General features: G+C 48.6%; 1 protein-coding gene across 4 annotated transcripts in view; it reads left to right on the top strand.

Annotated features, from left to right (window-relative positions):
- Window positions 1-16265, top strand: part of chd6 (chromodomain helicase DNA binding protein 6) — a 73813-nt gene extending 57548 nt beyond the window's left edge. For 3 of the 4 annotated variants that reach the window (XM_061041729.1, XM_061041728.1, XM_061041730.1), the window contains exons 33-45: window positions 55-263; window positions 1098-1195; window positions 1308-2102; window positions 2899-3153; window positions 3390-3684; window positions 4348-5679; window positions 6479-6630; window positions 6883-7170; window positions 8554-9150; window positions 9253-9492; window positions 9585-9725; window positions 10553-10657; window positions 10745-16265. In XM_061041729.1, coding sequence (XP_060897712.1) covers window positions 55-263; window positions 1098-1195; window positions 1308-2102; window positions 2899-3153; window positions 3390-3684; window positions 4348-5679; window positions 6479-6630; window positions 6883-7170; window positions 8554-9150; window positions 9253-9492; window positions 9585-9725; window positions 10553-10657; window positions 10745-11968 — 5731 coding nt within the window. In that variant the 3' untranslated portion in view covers window positions 11969-16265. The remainder of the gene's footprint in view (window positions 1-54; window positions 264-1097; window positions 1196-1307; window positions 2103-2898; window positions 3154-3389; window positions 3685-4347; window positions 5680-6478; window positions 6631-6882; window positions 7171-8553; window positions 9151-9252; window positions 9493-9584; window positions 9726-10552; window positions 10658-10744) is intronic. The other variant, XM_061041732.1, reaches the window with a different exon arrangement.
- The last annotated feature ends 2126 nt before the right edge of the window (window positions 16266-18391 follow it).

Raw genomic sequence — 18391 nt, 5'->3', positions numbered from 1 at the left:
GAATTGTTCTCCAAAAGACGCTTATTTCATATTTCTAATGTCAAAATGTCTCAGGTGGACTCGTCGGGAACAGGCAGACTTCTACCGCACCGTGTCGTCGTTCGGGGTGGTGTACGACCCGGAGAGGAAAATCTTCGACTGGTCTCAGTTCCGAGCTCTGGCGCGGCTGGAGAGGAAGACGGACGAGAGCTTGGAGAGATACTTCAACTCCTTTGTGAACATGTGCAGGACGGCCTGCAAACTGCCTCCAAGGAAGGAAGAAGGTACAGACTTCACAGAAAGAGGGGGCTTTATATTTACATGTTCTGGGGTCTAAATGACACTTTACCATCACCTTTATTCTCTTTGCTTCCATGCTGATGATCACTGTGTCATCGTGCTTTCACACTCACACAAACTTTTCTGATATTTTCATGCTGAGCGTCATGTGTGAACACAAACAATTCTACAATTCACTTAGCAGACGCTTTTATCCAAAGCGACGTACATCAGAGAGTAAGAACAACACAAGCAAGGATCTAGAAAAAAGGGAATAATGTCAGTAAGAGCAAACGATCAGCTTTGAGTCCGATTGGACACACAGGTGCTGACAGGAAGTGATTACAAAGCACAACATTGAGGGCAGTTCTTGAGAGCTCTAATCAGTATAGAAACCATCTTATAAGTCATCGTTATCAAACAAAAAACATCGTCATTACCATCATCATCATCAATAATATGGAGACCATCATCATTAAGTTAGTAGGTATTCATGAAAGAGCTGGGTCTTTAGCTTTTTCTTAAAGGTGCAGAGGGACTCGATCGAATGGAGTTTGGAAGTTCAGCTGAATGTTTCTCTCTTCACCCTGAGTTTCTCCTCCAGCCTCCTCGTATTTATTCTGCAGTGGAGCTGATGTGAGAACGCAGCAGGATATAATCAGGAGAATTCACCTGGAGCGAGTGGGGGGAGGGAGGGGGGGGATAGTCTCCTGCTGTGAGATGCATGTGTGAGAGATCAGGAGAGGAGCAGTCCTCCTGGAATTCTCCAGATATGTTCAGGAGTGCAGATGTGAAAACAGCTCCCCTCTCTCTCTCTCTCTCTCTCTCGTTTCTCTCAGGGTTGGTGGACCCCTCCGTGCTCGTGGAGCCTCTGACAGAAGAGAGAGCAGCGAGGACGTTGTACCGCATCGAGCTGCTGCGGAAGATCAGAGAGCAGGTGGGCTCTTTTCACTCACATTTATGTCTCCTGGCTTTGAAGAGGAAGAGTTTGATTCGGGCAGTTTATGTCAAACACCTCCTCCTCTCTAACCTGCGTCCCCCTCCCTCAGGTTCTCCGTCACCCTCTGATCTCGGCCCGCCTCCAGCTGTGCCGCCCCTCCCTCTACCTCCCCGTGTGGTGGGAGTCCGGCAAACACGACCGGGACCTTCTCATCGGGGCTGCGCGCCACGGCCTGAGCCGCACCGACTTCTACATCCTGAACGACCCCCAGCTGAGCTTCCTGGAGGCTCACAGGAACTACGTCAGGGGTCACCCCTCCCACCTCCACGCTCAGAGTCATCATCACCCCCACCACCCGGGGTTAACTACTCACCCCGGGATCTCGTCCTCTTCCTCCTCCTCCTCGTCTCACCCTCAGCTGTCTCACCCTCACTGCTGTCTCTACGACTCCAGTCTGAGTCAACACTCCCCTCAGCCCCCTGAATACCCCCACCAGTCCTCCCACCACCACCAGCACCACCCAGTGCCTCCGTCTGCTCCCTCCCCGTCCTCCTCTCACCCTCACCTCCACCCTCCCCCGCCTGCCTCCCCCAGCCTGGGGATAGTTCCTGGCTCTCGGGGAGATTTCCTGGACTGCCCCCCTCTGGATGAGACCCTGGAGCTCGGCGCTCTGCACCACGACGCCATGTCTGCAGACGGTTTGCACGGAGGGAAGGCGGCCAAGGACGCCCTCAACGGCTTCCCGTTTAACTCTGCTGCGGGAGGGCAGAGCATGCTCAACTCGTACGGAGTGGGCGGAGCCGACCTCGACTCCAAACTGAGGAGTGATGTTCTCGTTGGAGAGCAGGGATCGTCGGAGGAAACGGGGCTGATGGCGCCGTCAGTGGAGCTCGATCAGTTACAGGTACACACTGAGGTTAAATGTGTCTGCATTTTATACTGGTATACTGGTCGCACTGGGATCCAGGACACAGTGTACTGATTAGATGAGAACATTGGTATTAAACGTCTTATACCAAAACCAAGAAAGTGGATCACATCAGTCCAGTTCGGAGGTCTTTACACTGTCTCCCAGTCTGTCAGAGAATAGACTTTAAAATCCTGCTGCTGGTTTATAAAGCGCTGAATGGTTTAGTGACCTCCTGATTAATTATGAACCATCCAGACCGCTCAGGTCGTCTGGGACAGGTCTGCTCTCTGTCCCCAGAGTCAGAACCAAACATGGAGAAGTGACGTTCAGTTTCTATGCTCCTTATATCTGGATCAAACTCCCAGAAAACTGCAGGTCTGCTGAAACTCTCAGCTCTTTTAAATCGAGGTTGAAGACACACCTGTTTACAGATACCTTTAATTAAACATCTTTAATAAGATTTTAAACTTTAACTCTGCTCTGTAACTTTTAACTCTTTTTATATTTTTACTTCAATTCACTTCATTTGAATTATTTTTATTTGAACATATTTTCAGATTTAATAATTTCAGTGATTTTTTAAATTTCTATTTTAATGTTTCTTTTCTTTCCTCTGTCATGATGCTTTTTGATGTCTTGTGTGAAGCACTTTGAATTGCCTTGTTGTTGAAATGTGCTATATAAATAAACTTGCCCTGCCTTGCCTTGCCTTGCCTTATACACCAGACTAATCCTGTTTCTGCTTCTATATCCACATTCATGTGAATGATTATCTCCTTCCTCCCTGCAGGCTCCCTGGGACGGCACGGACCACTCGAGTCCAGCGCACCACATGTTCAACGAGTCCGATCCCATCCTGGGTCCCTCCGCTCTGGAGCCCGGCTTCCTGGAGGAGGAGGACGAGGAGGCTCAGGGGGGAGACAGAGGAGGGGAGGAAGGAGGGACTCTGGAGGAGTGTCTGGGCCTCCCCCCCTCCTCCTCTCCCTCCCACCCGTCTGCAGGAGACTCGGTGGAGCCGCTGAGCTCCAGCTACATGCTCTTCAAGGTTAGTCTGTGTCCCGTGTCGGGGGTGACTTCAGCAGAATACTGATGGATGGTTTCTTTCTGTAAAACTGAAGGTGAAGGGATGTTCAGTGGGTGAGCTCCTACTTCAACTGAGACGTTCTTCAGTCAGGGCCTTACCCCTCAAATAGGACGACAACAAACCGTAGAGCAGCAGAGATTGATCACTTAAAAAAAATCAAATCTCCTGACATGATTGCACTTCTTCTGTGATTTCAGGACATCGGCGTGAGCGAGGAGCCCAGCGCGGATCAGACCGACCTGTCAGCGAGCCCGCCTCCTCCCTACGTCCCTCCTCCTCCCCTCTCTCTGTCTGACATCACCGCCCACGACCCGCAGGATAGGCTGGGCCACTCTGATGTCACTGAGAGTCTGACCAATCCTGTGGAAGAGGAAGAGGACGGACAGGATGCCGGCGCCGGGTTTGAGTTTGAAGACAAAGAGGAGGAAGATGTGGAAGAGAAAAAATACACGACTCAAAGCCTGGAGGGAGAGGAGGGGGATGAAGATCAAGGTATGAAAGAGAGTTTTGGAACTAGGACTATTTCACAACTTTCTGAACCATCATGTCTTTTAACCCTCATGCATCACTATGGACATTTTTGTCCATTTGGTCAAATTTTACCTTTTCATCTGGCCATCATTTTGTCTGTGTTAGTGCATATGGCACAAATTTCTGTAAGAAAGACTTTCTTGACACGTTTTTGGAATGCACATTTTAATTGTTTTAATAGATCAATAGAACACTGGGAAACAAATTTACTACCCTCTTAAGTCACTAAGGACAAAAATATCCACTTACAAAGAACTGCTATAAAAATAGAACAGATTGATATTTTTTTCTAAAAAATATCAAATATTGAATAATTATCAGGAATTTAACCCTTTAAATGCCAGTTTGATAACATGATTCTGGCATTTAAAGGGTTAAATTCCTTAAAATTATTCAATATTTTATATTTTTGAGCAGGGCCGGAGTTGTTTAAGAGATTTATGCAGAAAAAAGTAGAAAAAAATATCAATCTATTCTATTTTTATAGCAGTTTTTTTGGCATGGACATTTTTGTCCTTAGTGACTAAAGAGGGTAGTAAATTAAACTGATGCATGAGGGTTAAAAACCTCAATATGTAAAAAAGGGTGTCAGTTTAAAAAGAGCTTTATGGTTTATCCTCACAGGTGCTGACCGAAGTCTGGGAGTCTTGAGTCCCCAAATGGTGGCACCACAGATGGATGGGATGGAACCCGAGCCGAGCGTTGGAGAGCAGGACGAGAGGATGGAGGTATCAAACCAACTCTCTCAAGACCTTCAGGAGAGCTTCAACCAATCAGAGTGCAAAGAGGAGTGTCTGCAGGGCGTGCAAGCCTATCTGGGAAAGCTGCAACAGGAGGGAAGCCTTGTTTGTCCCGAGTCGATTGAAGAGCCGGGAGAGGAGGTGGATGGGATGATTTTATATCAAACCGGGGAAGAAGACACTCTGGAAAACTCACCTGTCTCTGAAACACTGATCGGGAATCCACCTGGAGAGTTTGTGCAAGTGGAGGGCAATTCCAGCGATCTTGCAGATCAAGTGGACGAGATCTCAGAAGGCCAGATGGACGGTGTTTCTCTTCTGAACGTTCCCCTGTGCGAGGACACCAAACCCAATGACATGGAGCATGAGAGCATTTATTCAGAATATGCAAATCCTTCCTGTGCCTCTGCGTCATCACCTGCAGCGGCGTCAAAGTCTGAGGAAGCCTCCTCACAGATAGATGGGATCAAAACTGAGATCTCCATGGATCAGGAGAACTATGACGGCCCAGCTGACAACAAGGACAATCTAATCCACCAAAGCCAAGGCAAAGTTTCCCCTGATCTCTCTGACAGTGTTGACACAAAGCCTTCAGATCTGAAGTTTCCTCTCTTGTCAGATCATGTCAGAGAGAAGAGACGTCAGGAGCTGGAGCTGCCGATCAAGAGGGAAGAAACCAAGACGGAGACGTTTGACGACGTCTACCCCGACAGCTCCCAAGTCAAACATGAACTTTCCTACGTTGTGAAGTCAGAGGACTTGGTGACCAAGTCTGAGCAGGTGGAGTTTCCCGTCAAAGCAGAGACTCTGGAGTCCAAACCTGAAGACCTGAGCCTCCCCGTGAAGCCTGAGAGCGAGGACAGTAAACCTGAAGTCCTCCAGTTTGCAGCTTTCTCAGGAGTCAAACCCGAAAACAAACCTTTAGCTCTCGGGTTCGCAGCTTTCTCAGACGGATCCAAACTGAAGACGGAGACGAAGCCAGAGCGCCTGGAGTTCTCGACGTATCCCGACAGCTCAGAGATCAAACCCGAGGCCAAACCGGAGAGCCTGGAGTTCCGAGCCGGACCTGAGATCAAAGCTGAGACCAAACAGGAGATGCTTGAGGCCGACAGCACCGTCCTGACCCCGAAGCTCGAGCCTGTCGACGGGCTGGTGGACGCCTCGGGGAGTCTGATGGTGAAAGGACAGGTGAAGGAGGAGAGGCCGGCTACACCTGGTAAGGACGGCTCTCAAAGCCCGATAGACATCTTCAACTTACCAAACAAGCCATTACATTTTGTTTGACTAACTGATCGATAGTTTGATACCAGTGACCAAGAGATCCATTGGGTTTACTAGTTTTATCAAAAAGTCGGAAACTTGTAGGGACTTCAGTAACCAGAGCTCTGAATTCAAGATGGCTGCCTTCTGCGTTAAAGGAAGTTAAAGGAGCAGTATGTAACCCTGACCCCTAGTGTTGAAAATGGGTACTGCAGTCTTAATTCTAAACATTGTAGAGAGCTGTCTCCCCCCCGCCCCCTCCTCTCTAGAGTGGATGCTCACACAGGTTGTCATGTGGTGGACACTGAAGCTTCAGTGTTTAGCCAGCTCTGCATCGGTCTGTAAACCTTTCTGTGTTCTAACCTCTCTCCATTTTTCAAAAGCATCTCCAATATTGATCCTAGTTTGAGCACGTTTCTGCTCGTGGAGCTTATTAGAAACATGCAGAGGCTTTTTAGGTCGGGTACAATCACTTCTATCTGAACCAGTTCTCTCGCCCGCTTCCATCGCTGCAACACCTGTTGGTTTGACCTGATAACTGCTCTCATATCTGGCAGTCCAGGTTCTCCTGGAGGCGTTCATGTTGCTTTTCCGACTTGTTGCCAACTCCTAACTGGAACGTTGTCAGGTGTAAACTTCATTCCCAGCTCCGACATCCAAGATAAATGGAATGCGCCATTATATCCTCTGAGTATGAGATTCTACTCGTGTAGTTATGTTGTGTTTTATTTAAAATATGTCCTCCTCTTCCTCAGTGCCCGTGTCTGAGGGTTACGTCGGCAGCCCGAGGTTTGCCGCTCCGATGTCCATGTGTGAGATTCCCGACAGCCTCCATGACAGCAGGGAGCCAACCATCGCTCAGCTGCTGCAGGAGAAAGCTCTCTACTCGTTCTCTGAGTGGCCGAAGGTACAGCAGAGTCTTTCATATAAAACATGTAGAATGCATTCAACATGACCTGTAACATAAAGATGTGGATGTTTCCCACTTTGAGATTATCTGTCAGAGTCCAGCTCCACCACAACAACGTCACCGGGCCCTGCGGCTCATTTTATCGAGTCTGATGCTAACATCTCAGTCTTCTCATTTGAAAAGGCTGAACAACTTCCCTAATCATCGTCATTGTGTCTTTAGCTCAGACGTTTTTCCCTTTCCCTGCAGGACCGCGTCATCATCAACCGCCTGGACAGCATCTGTCACGCCATCCTGAAGGGGAAGTGGCCGTCATCGAGCGAGCAGTACGACTCCCCCGGCTCGCTCCCCGCTAACTCCTGCCTGGCTAACAGTCTGTCCCAGCAGCAGCAGCAGCAGCAGCAGCAGCAGCAGCACCACCGTGCCAGTTTCCTGACCACCACGGCCTCCAGCTCCGTCCCGAGCCAGTCCAGGGTCCAGCAGGCCGGTCCTGGGCTCGGGTTCTCCATCCCGCCCCCGCTGACAAGACTACCTAAGGTGAGAACTCACCTGTGACCTGATGACTAAGCGATTCAACTCCCTGTTCTATCTCAGCGTCTGTCATCTGTCCACATTTATGTCTATTTATCACGACGTAGTCTATACAAGAGGGGCCCAGTCTGCACATGTGGTCATGCTAATAATGCTAATAATGCTAATAAATAAGATGATTGTTCTTTCCTAATCGTAAAGTGCATGAAGCGTGCGACACCTCGTCCTTTCTCTGTGTTTCCGTCTTCTCACTGATTTGAAATAGAAAGAAAAAAAAAAAAACAATCAAATATAATTAATGTCAAATCCATTCACCTGTGAGCCAACTGTCATAGAGAGCTAGATAAATGTTGCTTGCAGAACGCTTGTTTTCCTCTGGTGCAGCCTGCTCGCTGGACGCTCTTTTTGGGGCGTCAAAACATTTCAACTTTCATCTCAAGACGACGAGTCTCACTCCTGTAAAACCTCAACGTCACTGCAAATGACGTACAAAAACATGTGTCCTGTACCTTTAGTGATCTGCACTTCACTGATTCACGAGGACACAAAATACATCAACATGAAATGTGGACGAGGTTTGTGTCCTCTCGTTCTCTCCATCGCTCCGTTCCTTTTCTGTCTCTGTTTCATAAACTGTTGATATTCTACATGTTCAAATCAGACTTGAGCTCAAGCTTTAAATCAAAATGTCCGTTCCACTTGAACAGGTGACTTAGCCGTCTCTCTCCTCTGTCGGTCTGCAGCAGACACTTCCTGAGACACCATCAGGACTTCACCTGTGAATATGATCGGTCTGTTGCGGACAGAGCAGAGAGAGCTCCTTCTTGTAGCGCTTTAATAACCGCTGTGAGCCAATCAGGATTTAACGTCTTGTTTTCTCTCTTTTCATTTACCGCGCTCCTCTCCTTATCTCTATGACACTCGCCCACCGCTGCTCTCTCTCTCTCTCTCTCTCTACGAGCCAAACGGCAACATCTTCAGGCGAGGAGGTTGTTGTGATTACACGACTTACAGGGAAAGGAGATTTCATTTTTTTGATTTTGAGGGACGAGGGGAACCAAATCTTGAGATGCCTTGCTGCATCAGTTTTTTTTTATGCAAAGCCCTGCTGCACATCTGTGACGTCTGATTGGACGCCAAATGTCCGACTGTCAGAAGTAAACCCAAACAGGAAGTGGTCATGACTCCTTCAGGAGGCTGCAGCAGAGAGAATGATCTGATCTGTGTTGAGGTGTTGAGCTCAGGTCTGGTTGTTGGCCTCCTCTGTGTCTGTGTGTGTGTGTGTGTGTGTGTGTGTGTGTGTGTGTCTCTGTCCATATGTGTGTTTAACAATCCTCCATCTCTCTCCCATTCCTGTCTACCCCTCACCCACCCTGTCCACCCTGACAGTACATGCAGCGGGGCGGGGCATGTGGGCGCGGAGCTTGGCGCCTCACCTCCTTGCCTCTCTTACAGGAGAGGCTGGTGGCTCCGCCTTACCTCCCCGAGCTCAAGCGAGCGGGAGGGCGGAGGTTTGACTATGAAGCGGCAGCAGCTGCGGCCGCTGCTAAAGTCCTGGCCGGGAAGTCGTTGTCGTCTACCGCTACCACCACCAGCTCCGGCGGGGCCGCTCCTGTGGTGGCCCCGCCCTCTCACCGTACGGGCGCCATGTTGATAAACGGCTGGCAGGAAGCGGCCATCGACCTGACCAAGTCGTCCGGAGAGATCAGCACCACCAGCGGAGCGGGAGAGTCTGCGGCCTCACCAGGGGGTGGTCACAAGCTGCCGCCGCCGCCCCCCATTACCGCCCCACTGACTGGCTCGGTGGGCATCGACATGGCGGGGATCCTGCAGGCGGGGCTCATCCACCCTGTGACGGGGCAGATCATCAACGGGAGCCTGAGAGGAGACGACTCCCTGAGGAGGAGGAGGGGCAGGAGGAGAAACGTGGAGGCTCTGTACTCTGAGTTCACCAAGAACAGAGGACTGCACCTCCCCGACACACAGGTGGGTGGAGGAGAGGTGTATGTGACCGCACCCAGTGCATTGTGGGGGATGAAAAGAGAGATTTTGAGTGTTACTAAAGAATTGAAAACGTTGTCTCTGCAGGGCCGCGTGGAGGTGATCAGCCACTCCTCCGTCTCCTCCTCCACCTCATCTCCGTCCCCCTCGCCTTCAGACCGACCTGCAGGCCCCCCCACGCCGTCCTCCTCCTCTACGCCCACCCCCACCCAGACGCCTCCTCAGCCGGAGATCGTGGCCATCGACAGAGAGGCGGCGAGTAAAGGTCTGATCGAGTGGCTGAGGCAGAATCCAGGATACAGCATGGAGCTCCCTTCATTCGCTCATGTGAGGATGATGATTGGTTACTTTTGACGTCTTTGGGGGGGGCGGATAAGTTTTAATTCTCTCTCACCTGCTCTGACTCCCCCTGTCTCTAGTCCGGAGCTGGTCTGTTACACGGCTTCGTGGAGCGCCCGAAGCAGAGGAGGCATCGCTGTAAGGACCCCACCAAGCTGGACATCAACACTCTGACGGGGGAGGAGAGAGTTCCTGTGGTGCACCGAGGCACCGGACGCAGGGTGAGAAACATCAAACCACTGTTTTAAAAACACGAGAGGTTAAAGAGGACATATCATCCCCCTCTTCTCCACCTTTTCAAACAGTCCCCTGTGGTCAAAATATAACATGAATCAAGCACCAGAGGAGGTTTATGACCCTGTACAAACCAGCTCTCTCAGAACGCTCCGTTTTGGTGTGTGTGTCTCTTTAAATGTAATGCAATATGTTCAATAACACTGAAGAAGTGGATTTTTCACAATATGTCCTCTTTAAGGGAGAAAGAGTCTTGTGTTCACTGACGTCAGCGTTCAGAACCTTAACTTCAGAGCACTTTTCACTGCTGCTTACGGTTGCTAGGTTACGTACGCTTCCCTTCTGTTTTTTAATTCTTTGTAAGCTTCAAACTTTAATTTGGATCAACTCAGTCAAAACTAAATCGTGTCCCGGCGTTAGCAGCAGCTCTACGCCTGACATTGTTCCTTAAAGACGAGTCAGTTCAGGTTCTCCTCTGATGCGGACAGTGATGATGTCAGAAGTCCCGCCACCTTCTTGATTTTTGATTGGTTAGCTGAGGGTAAAGTGACATTGGCGACTGGCATTTCAATGTGCTGAGCGCTGAAAATCCAGAAGTGAAAAGGTTGCCGGATACATGCCCCAACTGCCGATTTCCATGCAGTCCGTCAGCGGCGCGCTTTTGCTCACCAAGAGGTCGCCGTAGTTCATAGTGCTGACGGACCGTGGCGAGCGTGGATTATATGGAAATATTCAGGAAGTAATGAAAGGACAATGCAGCTACACATACTGGTTAACATCGTTCTTCTTCTGTTGTTGTTTTCTCGCCCTGCAGCTCGGAGGGGCGATGGCGCCGGCCATTAAGGAGCTCTCCAGGTGGCTTGATGCAAACGCTGAGTATTTTGTAGCTCCGGACTGGGCTGACGTGGTCAAACACTCTGTGAGTAAAGTTTTGTTTCTCCTAATGACGTCCTGCTGCAGCTTTGACCACGCCTCCCTGATCTTTGACTCCTCCCTCCTCCTGCAGGGTTTCCTTCCTGAGGGGATGTTCTCGCGGATCCTGACAGAACCGGTCAACAGAGACCCCGGTTCTCGGCGTCGAGGCCGGCGACCTCGCAGCGAGATGCCTAAGCCCCTCCTCTCCGTCTCAGACTCTGGCTCCTCTGGCCTGGGCCCGCCCCTCTTCATGAACGGCGGTTTGATCGGCAGCATGGACTCGATGGTGGCGATGCAGAACCTCCGCGGCGGGATGGGTATTCCCATCTCCGGGATCATGGCGGCCGGATTCCCTCACGGTTTCTCTGCAGCTGTGCAGGCGGGAGGAGGCGCGGCGTCTTCAGAAGACACAAAGAACGGATTGAGCATGTTACCCATGATGCTTCACGGCATCCCACACCCTCATGGGGCTGCGATCCCGCAGCACGCCTTGTTCAGCGTCAGTGCGATGATGGCACACGCACCGCCTCCTCCTCACCCGAGCTCCACCTCCTCCTCCTCTTCTTCTACATTGTCTGCTGCAAAGGTTACCACGACAACCGCGCCGTCTACATCTGAGGCAGCCAGTCCCTCGTCGACGACGCCTGCTGAGAGAGAGAGCGCCGCGTCCTCTGGCTCTGCTGGAGTAGAGAAGGAGCGGAGCCAGGAGGAGAAAGGTGCGGCAGACACAAAAAAAAGAGCAGGAGGGGCGGAGTCAGCGGCCATCATCACCTCCACCAGCAGGGCGCAGTTTGGCGCTGCTCATCTGGGCGGCGGTACTAGCAGCCATCTTACCTTCAACCCGTTCCTGATCCCTGGCATGTCGCACGGCCTGCTGTACCCGCACATGTTCCTCCCGCACGGGGGCATCATGGCGCTCCCCGCCATGCCTCCTGGAGCGTTGGACGGCTCACCGGGGAGCCCCAAGAGGAGGAGGAAGAGAGGGCGCGAGGAGGGGGAGAGAGAGGAGGAGAGGGAGAAGGCCGAGAGAGAAAGTACATTTAAAGCGAGTGTGTCCTCCTCGTCTCCCTCCCTCGCCTCCACCTCCGGTCTCTCCCTGACTGAGGAGCCCGCCGCCGCCGCCGCCGCCGGGCAGGGGCGTGCAGAGGAGGAGCCTGCAGAGCCCCAGGAACCAGACTCCCATCAGCACCCCGAGGGAGCCGCGGCAGAGGAGAAGGAGGAGAGAACGGGGGACACAGGAGGGGAGGCACCGGAGGAGGAGGAGGAGAAGCAGGACGCTGAGGAGCAGAGACAGGCGGGAGGAGAGGAGGCGTAGAAGAGGAGAAACTGCGCCCGCCTCCTCCTCCGCTGAGCAACCGTGTAAAGTTTGTGCCGTGTCTGTCAGTCAATGTCCATGTAAAGACTTTTACTATGATGATGACTAATAATGATGATTATATTCGACTTGGTTTTGTTTATATACCAAGACCCCGCCCACTCCCCCACAAGCTCCGCCTCCTCCCCCTCCTCCTTGTATACAAAAACAACTAGTGTAAGAAATCTTCTGTGTATTCTTCCCCTTCATTCTGCATCCAGACTGAGTCATGAGTGACACTTTATCAACACACACACACACACACACACTGCAGGAGAATAAAACAGCTGAGCGTTGGCGTGCATATTTCCCCGCTTATGACCTCAAAGGGATGGCGATGAGCGTTGAGGTGGTCCTGATAATCTTAACGAGCACCTGTGTCTCTATTCTCACTCCCAGCACACTCCATCGAGTTTTTTGTCTTGAAGATGAACTCGAAGCTTAAACCAGCATTCCCACGATTGCGTGAAGCTCAAACTCCATTTTCTGTTCTGAGGTCGGAGATACGCTCGCTGTTTAACGAAGCGGCTGCATCGCGAAGCGTTTAGCGTTCGCGTGTCTGGCTCTGCCCTGCACGTGTTACTGGAGGTCACCTCTAGAGGGCGCCCCGTAGAGGTCAGGTTCTACAGACACCCGAGGAGGTGACTGTAATGTTCATTCTGGGATCAGAACTAACTTAATATAATAGTGAGGTCAGATCAGCTCAGACTGACTCTTGAGTTTACTGAGTGAGTGTCTGTCAGCGTTTCAGCAGCTGTAGGAAAAAAACTAAAACAACAGACGCACTCAGATGAAAGTTCAGTAACTCGTTGAGACATGTTGACGTCAGTTTTGAAGCTTTTCTGCCCAGACAAAACGGCAGGTGGCCACAGGGCCTTAATTCTGTCACATCTGCCTCTACACTGCCCTCTGCTGTTCATGTGCATACTGCAGCTTGCGACCACTTGGTGTTCATTTTTTTGAGGTTTGCACAGCCGAGGCTCTGAACATGACCGCAGAGGAACAGGAGGCAGGCGTAACGCAAACGTGAATGAGCGGTTAAAAGCAAGAATATCTCCGACCTCGAGGTTATAAACACAACCACAACATACAAAGATAACAGACATCAGCCCCAAAACAACATCTCTAAATTCTCCTGACACAATCTTTATTTAAGAGATGTTTTTTATTTTAGTTTTTCTATTCAAAGACGGAAAAAATCGTGATTAAACTGGAAGGTCAAAGGTCACACGACAGGTCAATTCCTCGTCGTTTTTTCAGATCGTCTGTCTGCATGCCCCAGCTCCACCATGTTTTAGATACTTAGCATAAATATATTTTTGAACTTGACCTCGATTATTAACGCTACACCAGCTTCTTCACTCTTCAGACAGGAAGAGGAAACACTGAGAACAAGAACTCCACCTTCTCGTTTGCTTTCATCGATAAACAAGCAGAGAACAATCGTGAGATTCATTTCTTTTATTCTTTTCATCATGTCGAGATTTTTTTTAACAACTCAAAACACAAAGTCACTTTGAGAGGAAATCAAGGAAAAAGGAACTGTAAAATTAAGAGCACCTTCAGGCCACCAGGGGGCGGTAGGAGGCAGATGAGATTGTATTATGCCTTGCAACCAGTGAGGCGGCGGGACGGAGGGAGACGAGAGGAGGGGAGGGAGGAGGAGGATTTTCTTTCTGTTCTGGTTTTATCCGACTCCCACATGTGACGTACAAGAGCTGCAGAACGGATCCACTCATGACCTGTAGCATCATCTCATCGGTCGACCCCCTCACCTTTTCTTTCCATCCTGTGCGTCGTCTGTCCAGAGAAAGGGAATCATTTGTTGTTCAGGAATGAAGAACAGATCAAAAAACAGGATGAGGAGGGATGCACGGCTGTGAGAAGCATCGCTCTTTGTTTTCTTCAGTTGAGTTTTAAAGCAGTTCATACTAAGAGTTTCTAAATATGTAAATCTATCGCTGTATATTGCTGTTTTTTTTTTTTTTCTTTCTTTCACCTTTTTGTTTCTGCATTGGGAAAAAAATACTTGACAGAAGCGATGTTTGGCGTTGCGGTTAGTCCCGGTGTTTTCTGACTGTACTGTACATGAAATGATGCAAAGTGTCTGCAGAACAGGGTGTGTATTTAGAGGCGTTTATGTCACATGTTGGAATTCACTTTGGTTTCGTTTTCATACCTGAAAACACGATTTTTTGCACAGTGTCTTTTTGTGAACCTGTTCCCGTAGAGTCCTGTGTTTCCTTCAGAGTATGAGAGTGTGTGTGTGTGTGAGGTCACAAGAGAGAGAGTGTGTCTGTGTGCATGCATGCGCACACGTTTTTGATGTCTTCTTCTCCCGTCTCGTCCCGACAGGTCACATTTCTTGTTGAGAAAAAAAAAAAACATAGTTGTTGCCTTGTCACAAGTTTGTGGCTCCATATAATTTATTCTACTTTTTTCCTTTTGCTTTGCCAAACTCTCACCAAATATGACATTCATTCTTTTTTTTAGTTTCATGACGTATTATTCAACGTAAAATGCCTTATTTAGCGAGTATTTGTTTTTGTATAGCCATTCTGTTACATCTCCATATATGAACATGTTATTGTTACTGTGTTTGTTTGTATGCGTACAAGGCCTTGGCCATGTGCATTATCTTCATTATCTTCACGTCAGTGCGAAGGTACCGCGGTCTCCAAATCACTACGTTAATTCCCAAACAATCAGTCATCCCTGAAAGCACAAACGGAGAGTTAACAAAACGTTTCTAACCAGTGCCTCTAAAACGACCTTTCATAGTTTCTCTCTTCTCTCTGTGGGTGTCACTTGTGCACTATGTGGACGCCATGCTTCGATAGTTACATCATCCCCCGGTTTGGGGGGGGGAGGCAGGACGATGAACATTTGGAAATGTCACTCCGATATGCAGACGATACCATGCTGTTTGTTAAGTGGGAATTCTGGATTCTCTCCAACCCGAGTCGTGGATCATTTTACACTCAAATCCATTGTAGAGGTTCAGAAAAGATGAGCAAGATGTCACCCGGAAAAGAAGCGTCTCGGAATCGAAAAATTTCGGCCTTGCCTCAGTCTCAGATTGGACGGACTCTGGATTTTAAGTCAAGACCACCACTGACCACGTCGTTAATGTAATAAGAAGCAAAACTTCAATTCATTCATAATTAGATTTTTATCCCCCGGTTACTGACGCAACCTTCCCACGGTCGAAGTGAGGGACACGCCCCCTAAACACAAGATGACGATTTTTCAGAGATAGAGGTCTTGCTTCGATCTTACCCTGCCTTGGTCTTGGTCTTGACTTGGTCTCGGGACACTCTGGTCTTGGTTAGGTCTTGGTCTCTGGTGGTCGTGGTCTTGACTACTACACTTGATCCGTCTACATGACACTTTTAGAATAATGAAATCTAAATGACCATCAACAAAGTACGTCAGTTCAGAGCACAGGTTGACTAATGGAAGTTCCGGGTTTGTCCATTTTGGAACGGACCAAGCAGTGAAAGTGACACGAGAGGAAAAGCTAAGTGCTTAACTTAGCGAACTCTTCACAAGACCTTTGTAGGGCGAAATTGGTAAAGAGGCAATGTACTTGCATGGAGCGGTTAATGGCGTCTCCAGCAGTTAGGCGTACGGTACTTTAGTGCCGCCGTGAGTCGTTCTGATTCTCTACAATGGAGACGAGTCATAAAAATGTTCTGACTTTAGAAACACAGTTTGTTAAACGCCAGATTTTCCTGTCAAGAATTGCTGTTGAATCCCGCACCGCGCTCATTCTGCACGAGGCCTTCTGTTCGCCATCCAGCACCGCGTCGAGGAAAATAACGCGCGCACGGTTTGTCTCCACTTCAAATATCCGACCGTCTTTGTGTTTTCCTAAATCAGCAGCCTGTCGTTTTGTTCCACGGCGGAGGAATCGCTTCAATCCCACATCGCTCTCTCTGTTACGGACTCGATCTGGTGAGAAAACCTGAAAGGAAGTCGTGCAGGTTTCAGTGTGCGAGGAGACTGGAGGCTCTGTGTACACGTCACGCCATGCCTTCTCTAACAGTGTTCTGTCTGCTCATGTCACCTCAACATGTTGTAAACGTTTGATCTCTGCTCATGAATGATGTATTTATTGTATAGTTCTTGTCTTTACATGACTGACTTTTGTTACTCTTGAAAGTCTCCTGAAAGCATTTTTTGGTTCACATGGAAGTTAAACTCTGCTTTTCTTTGTCACTTTTTAACCTGCTATATAAAGATGTTTTTAAAAGTCCCCTGATACCTCCACTTATTGTCCCAGCAGAGCCACGGGACACGTACATGCATCATCATCGGGTCAAGGTCAATATTTGGGATGATTTGGGTTGAAGAACTCTCAGAAGTGGGGGGGGGGGGGGGGGGGGGGGCTTTAAAGCGATAAAAAATGTCTGTTGTTCGATCATCAGAAAAATAACCAATACTGAGCAGCGTCTGGAGCAGACATGTGTCGGTCATATCTCCTGATTTACACATTTAAATATCCGTTCACTTTTAACTCTGGAGTTACAGCGACAGACAACAGATTCCTGATATCTCAGCATCTTATATCTGCGTTTCTTTTCATCAATCCGAGCAGATTTGTGTTGTCTTTGTCTCTCAGACACACAAGTTCTGCGCACCTGACTATGAAGGTGGCGGGTGTCTTAATGCCCTCGGTCCTCCCTAATCAATCAATCATTATTTGTATATAGGCCATGCAGGAACGAGGACGGCGGTAGTTTTGGGGACGACACAGTCCAATGGTGGTGGCTGGCTTCTGCTGCCGGGACAAGGACTACTGGGCTTCTGGCACCAAGCAGCTGGTATTTTTTAATAATCTCTACAACATGACTGATGAGCTAACACACGTCCTATCATGAAGCTAATGTTAAAACATTATTAAGGGAACTCTTTCTGGCTTCAGCAACTTCAAACATGGAGGTCTCAGCAGCAAAGAAAGACACAAATCTGTCGGTTGTGAAATTATTTTTTACTGTTGTGCACGTTGGGAAGAAAACTCTCCTGCTGTCAGAAACACGACATAAATGTGTCAAACATGCAACGTCAGGAATTCAAGCATTTCTAAGAGTGTAAACTGTAACTGATGGAAGATTTGTGGAGTTCAGAACAAAAGCATGAATTCTGCCGTCAGTAAAAGTAATCTGTAACACTTTAAATTAAGGTCCCAATAATCACCAATAACTAGCCGCTTATTAGCATGCTGCTAAACAAGACCGTAACCAGTGTAATGTTTCACTCTCAAGTTATTTCATGGCATGCAAAATTCATGACTTCAAATGCAACCCAAGCTATGCACAACAATTCACTCTTACTTCCTATTTGTAAAGCTGTGGATGGGTGCTTGTTGTTGAGGCGGCTACCTTAAACTATGAAATACAGCAAGAAACACAGAAGTAGTGTAGGGCGGGCCGTGACTTTGTGGCATTTCTGTTTGAGTATTTTCAAAGTAAAAGCCATCTAGAGCTTAATAGATTGATGGTTACAGTTTTTGCTGTCTTGTTTTTTGAAAAGATTATGGAGAGTGAGACCTCATTGACCTCATAGCTAGTTACAGCCATGATGCTAATAAGCAGCTAATGCGGGGCGCTGGTGGCGCAGTGGTTGGTGCGCGCGCCCCATGAGTGGAGGCTGTAGTCTTCCGGGCGGGCGGTAAACTGACACAGAATGACCGTGATCTAAAACTCTTACTAACTAATCTATCTAAATAATCAGTGAGTATGTTCTTCTTCTTCTCTCTAGTCCTTGACTAAAAAAGCTTTTATACACAAGGGGAGGAGCCGGCCGTCCCGTCCATGTAAACACGGCTCTGACAACAACACAGCCAGCGGGACTCGAGCTTCTCACTCATTGTAGACAGTCATGACTCAACATGTCGCAGTCTTCCAGATGATTAAATTAGGAGGGCAAACCTTTAGTTCATGTCCTATTAGCTGTAGACTATGGTCATGTAGAATAAAGGTACTAATAAACAGCCAGTATGCTACTACTTAGCATGCTAATAAGTAGCTAGTTAATTGTGAATATTGTGATCTTTATTTTAAGTGTTACCGATTACTTAAAAGAAACCTTTATGGCTGCAGCGTCACAATATACATTTATAGAAAAGTACATTCATGTTGTGGAATAAAATCCATTACAATAATAATAACAAAGATAAATACACAACTGTCGGAAGAAAGCCAATGAACAGACTCTGAAAAAGAAAGAATACACACGCATATTCAGTCTCCTTGTTTCAGACTAAACAGGCTGATCATTGGGCCGACTGTTACCGAGTACCATACCACTTCATTCATTCTCCTGAAGAAGTATGGCTTGATCTCACCCTAATGGGCTGTGTTTGGCTGACACCAATGTACC

Source organism: Labrus mixtus, chromosome 7 (genome assembly GCF_963584025.1).
Source record: "Labrus mixtus chromosome 7, fLabMix1.1, whole genome shotgun sequence".
Lineage (NCBI taxonomy): Eukaryota > Metazoa > Chordata > Actinopteri > Labriformes > Labridae > Labrus > Labrus mixtus.
Note: the sequence above shows the minus strand (reverse complement) of the source record. Positions and strands in the feature narration are given on the sequence as shown.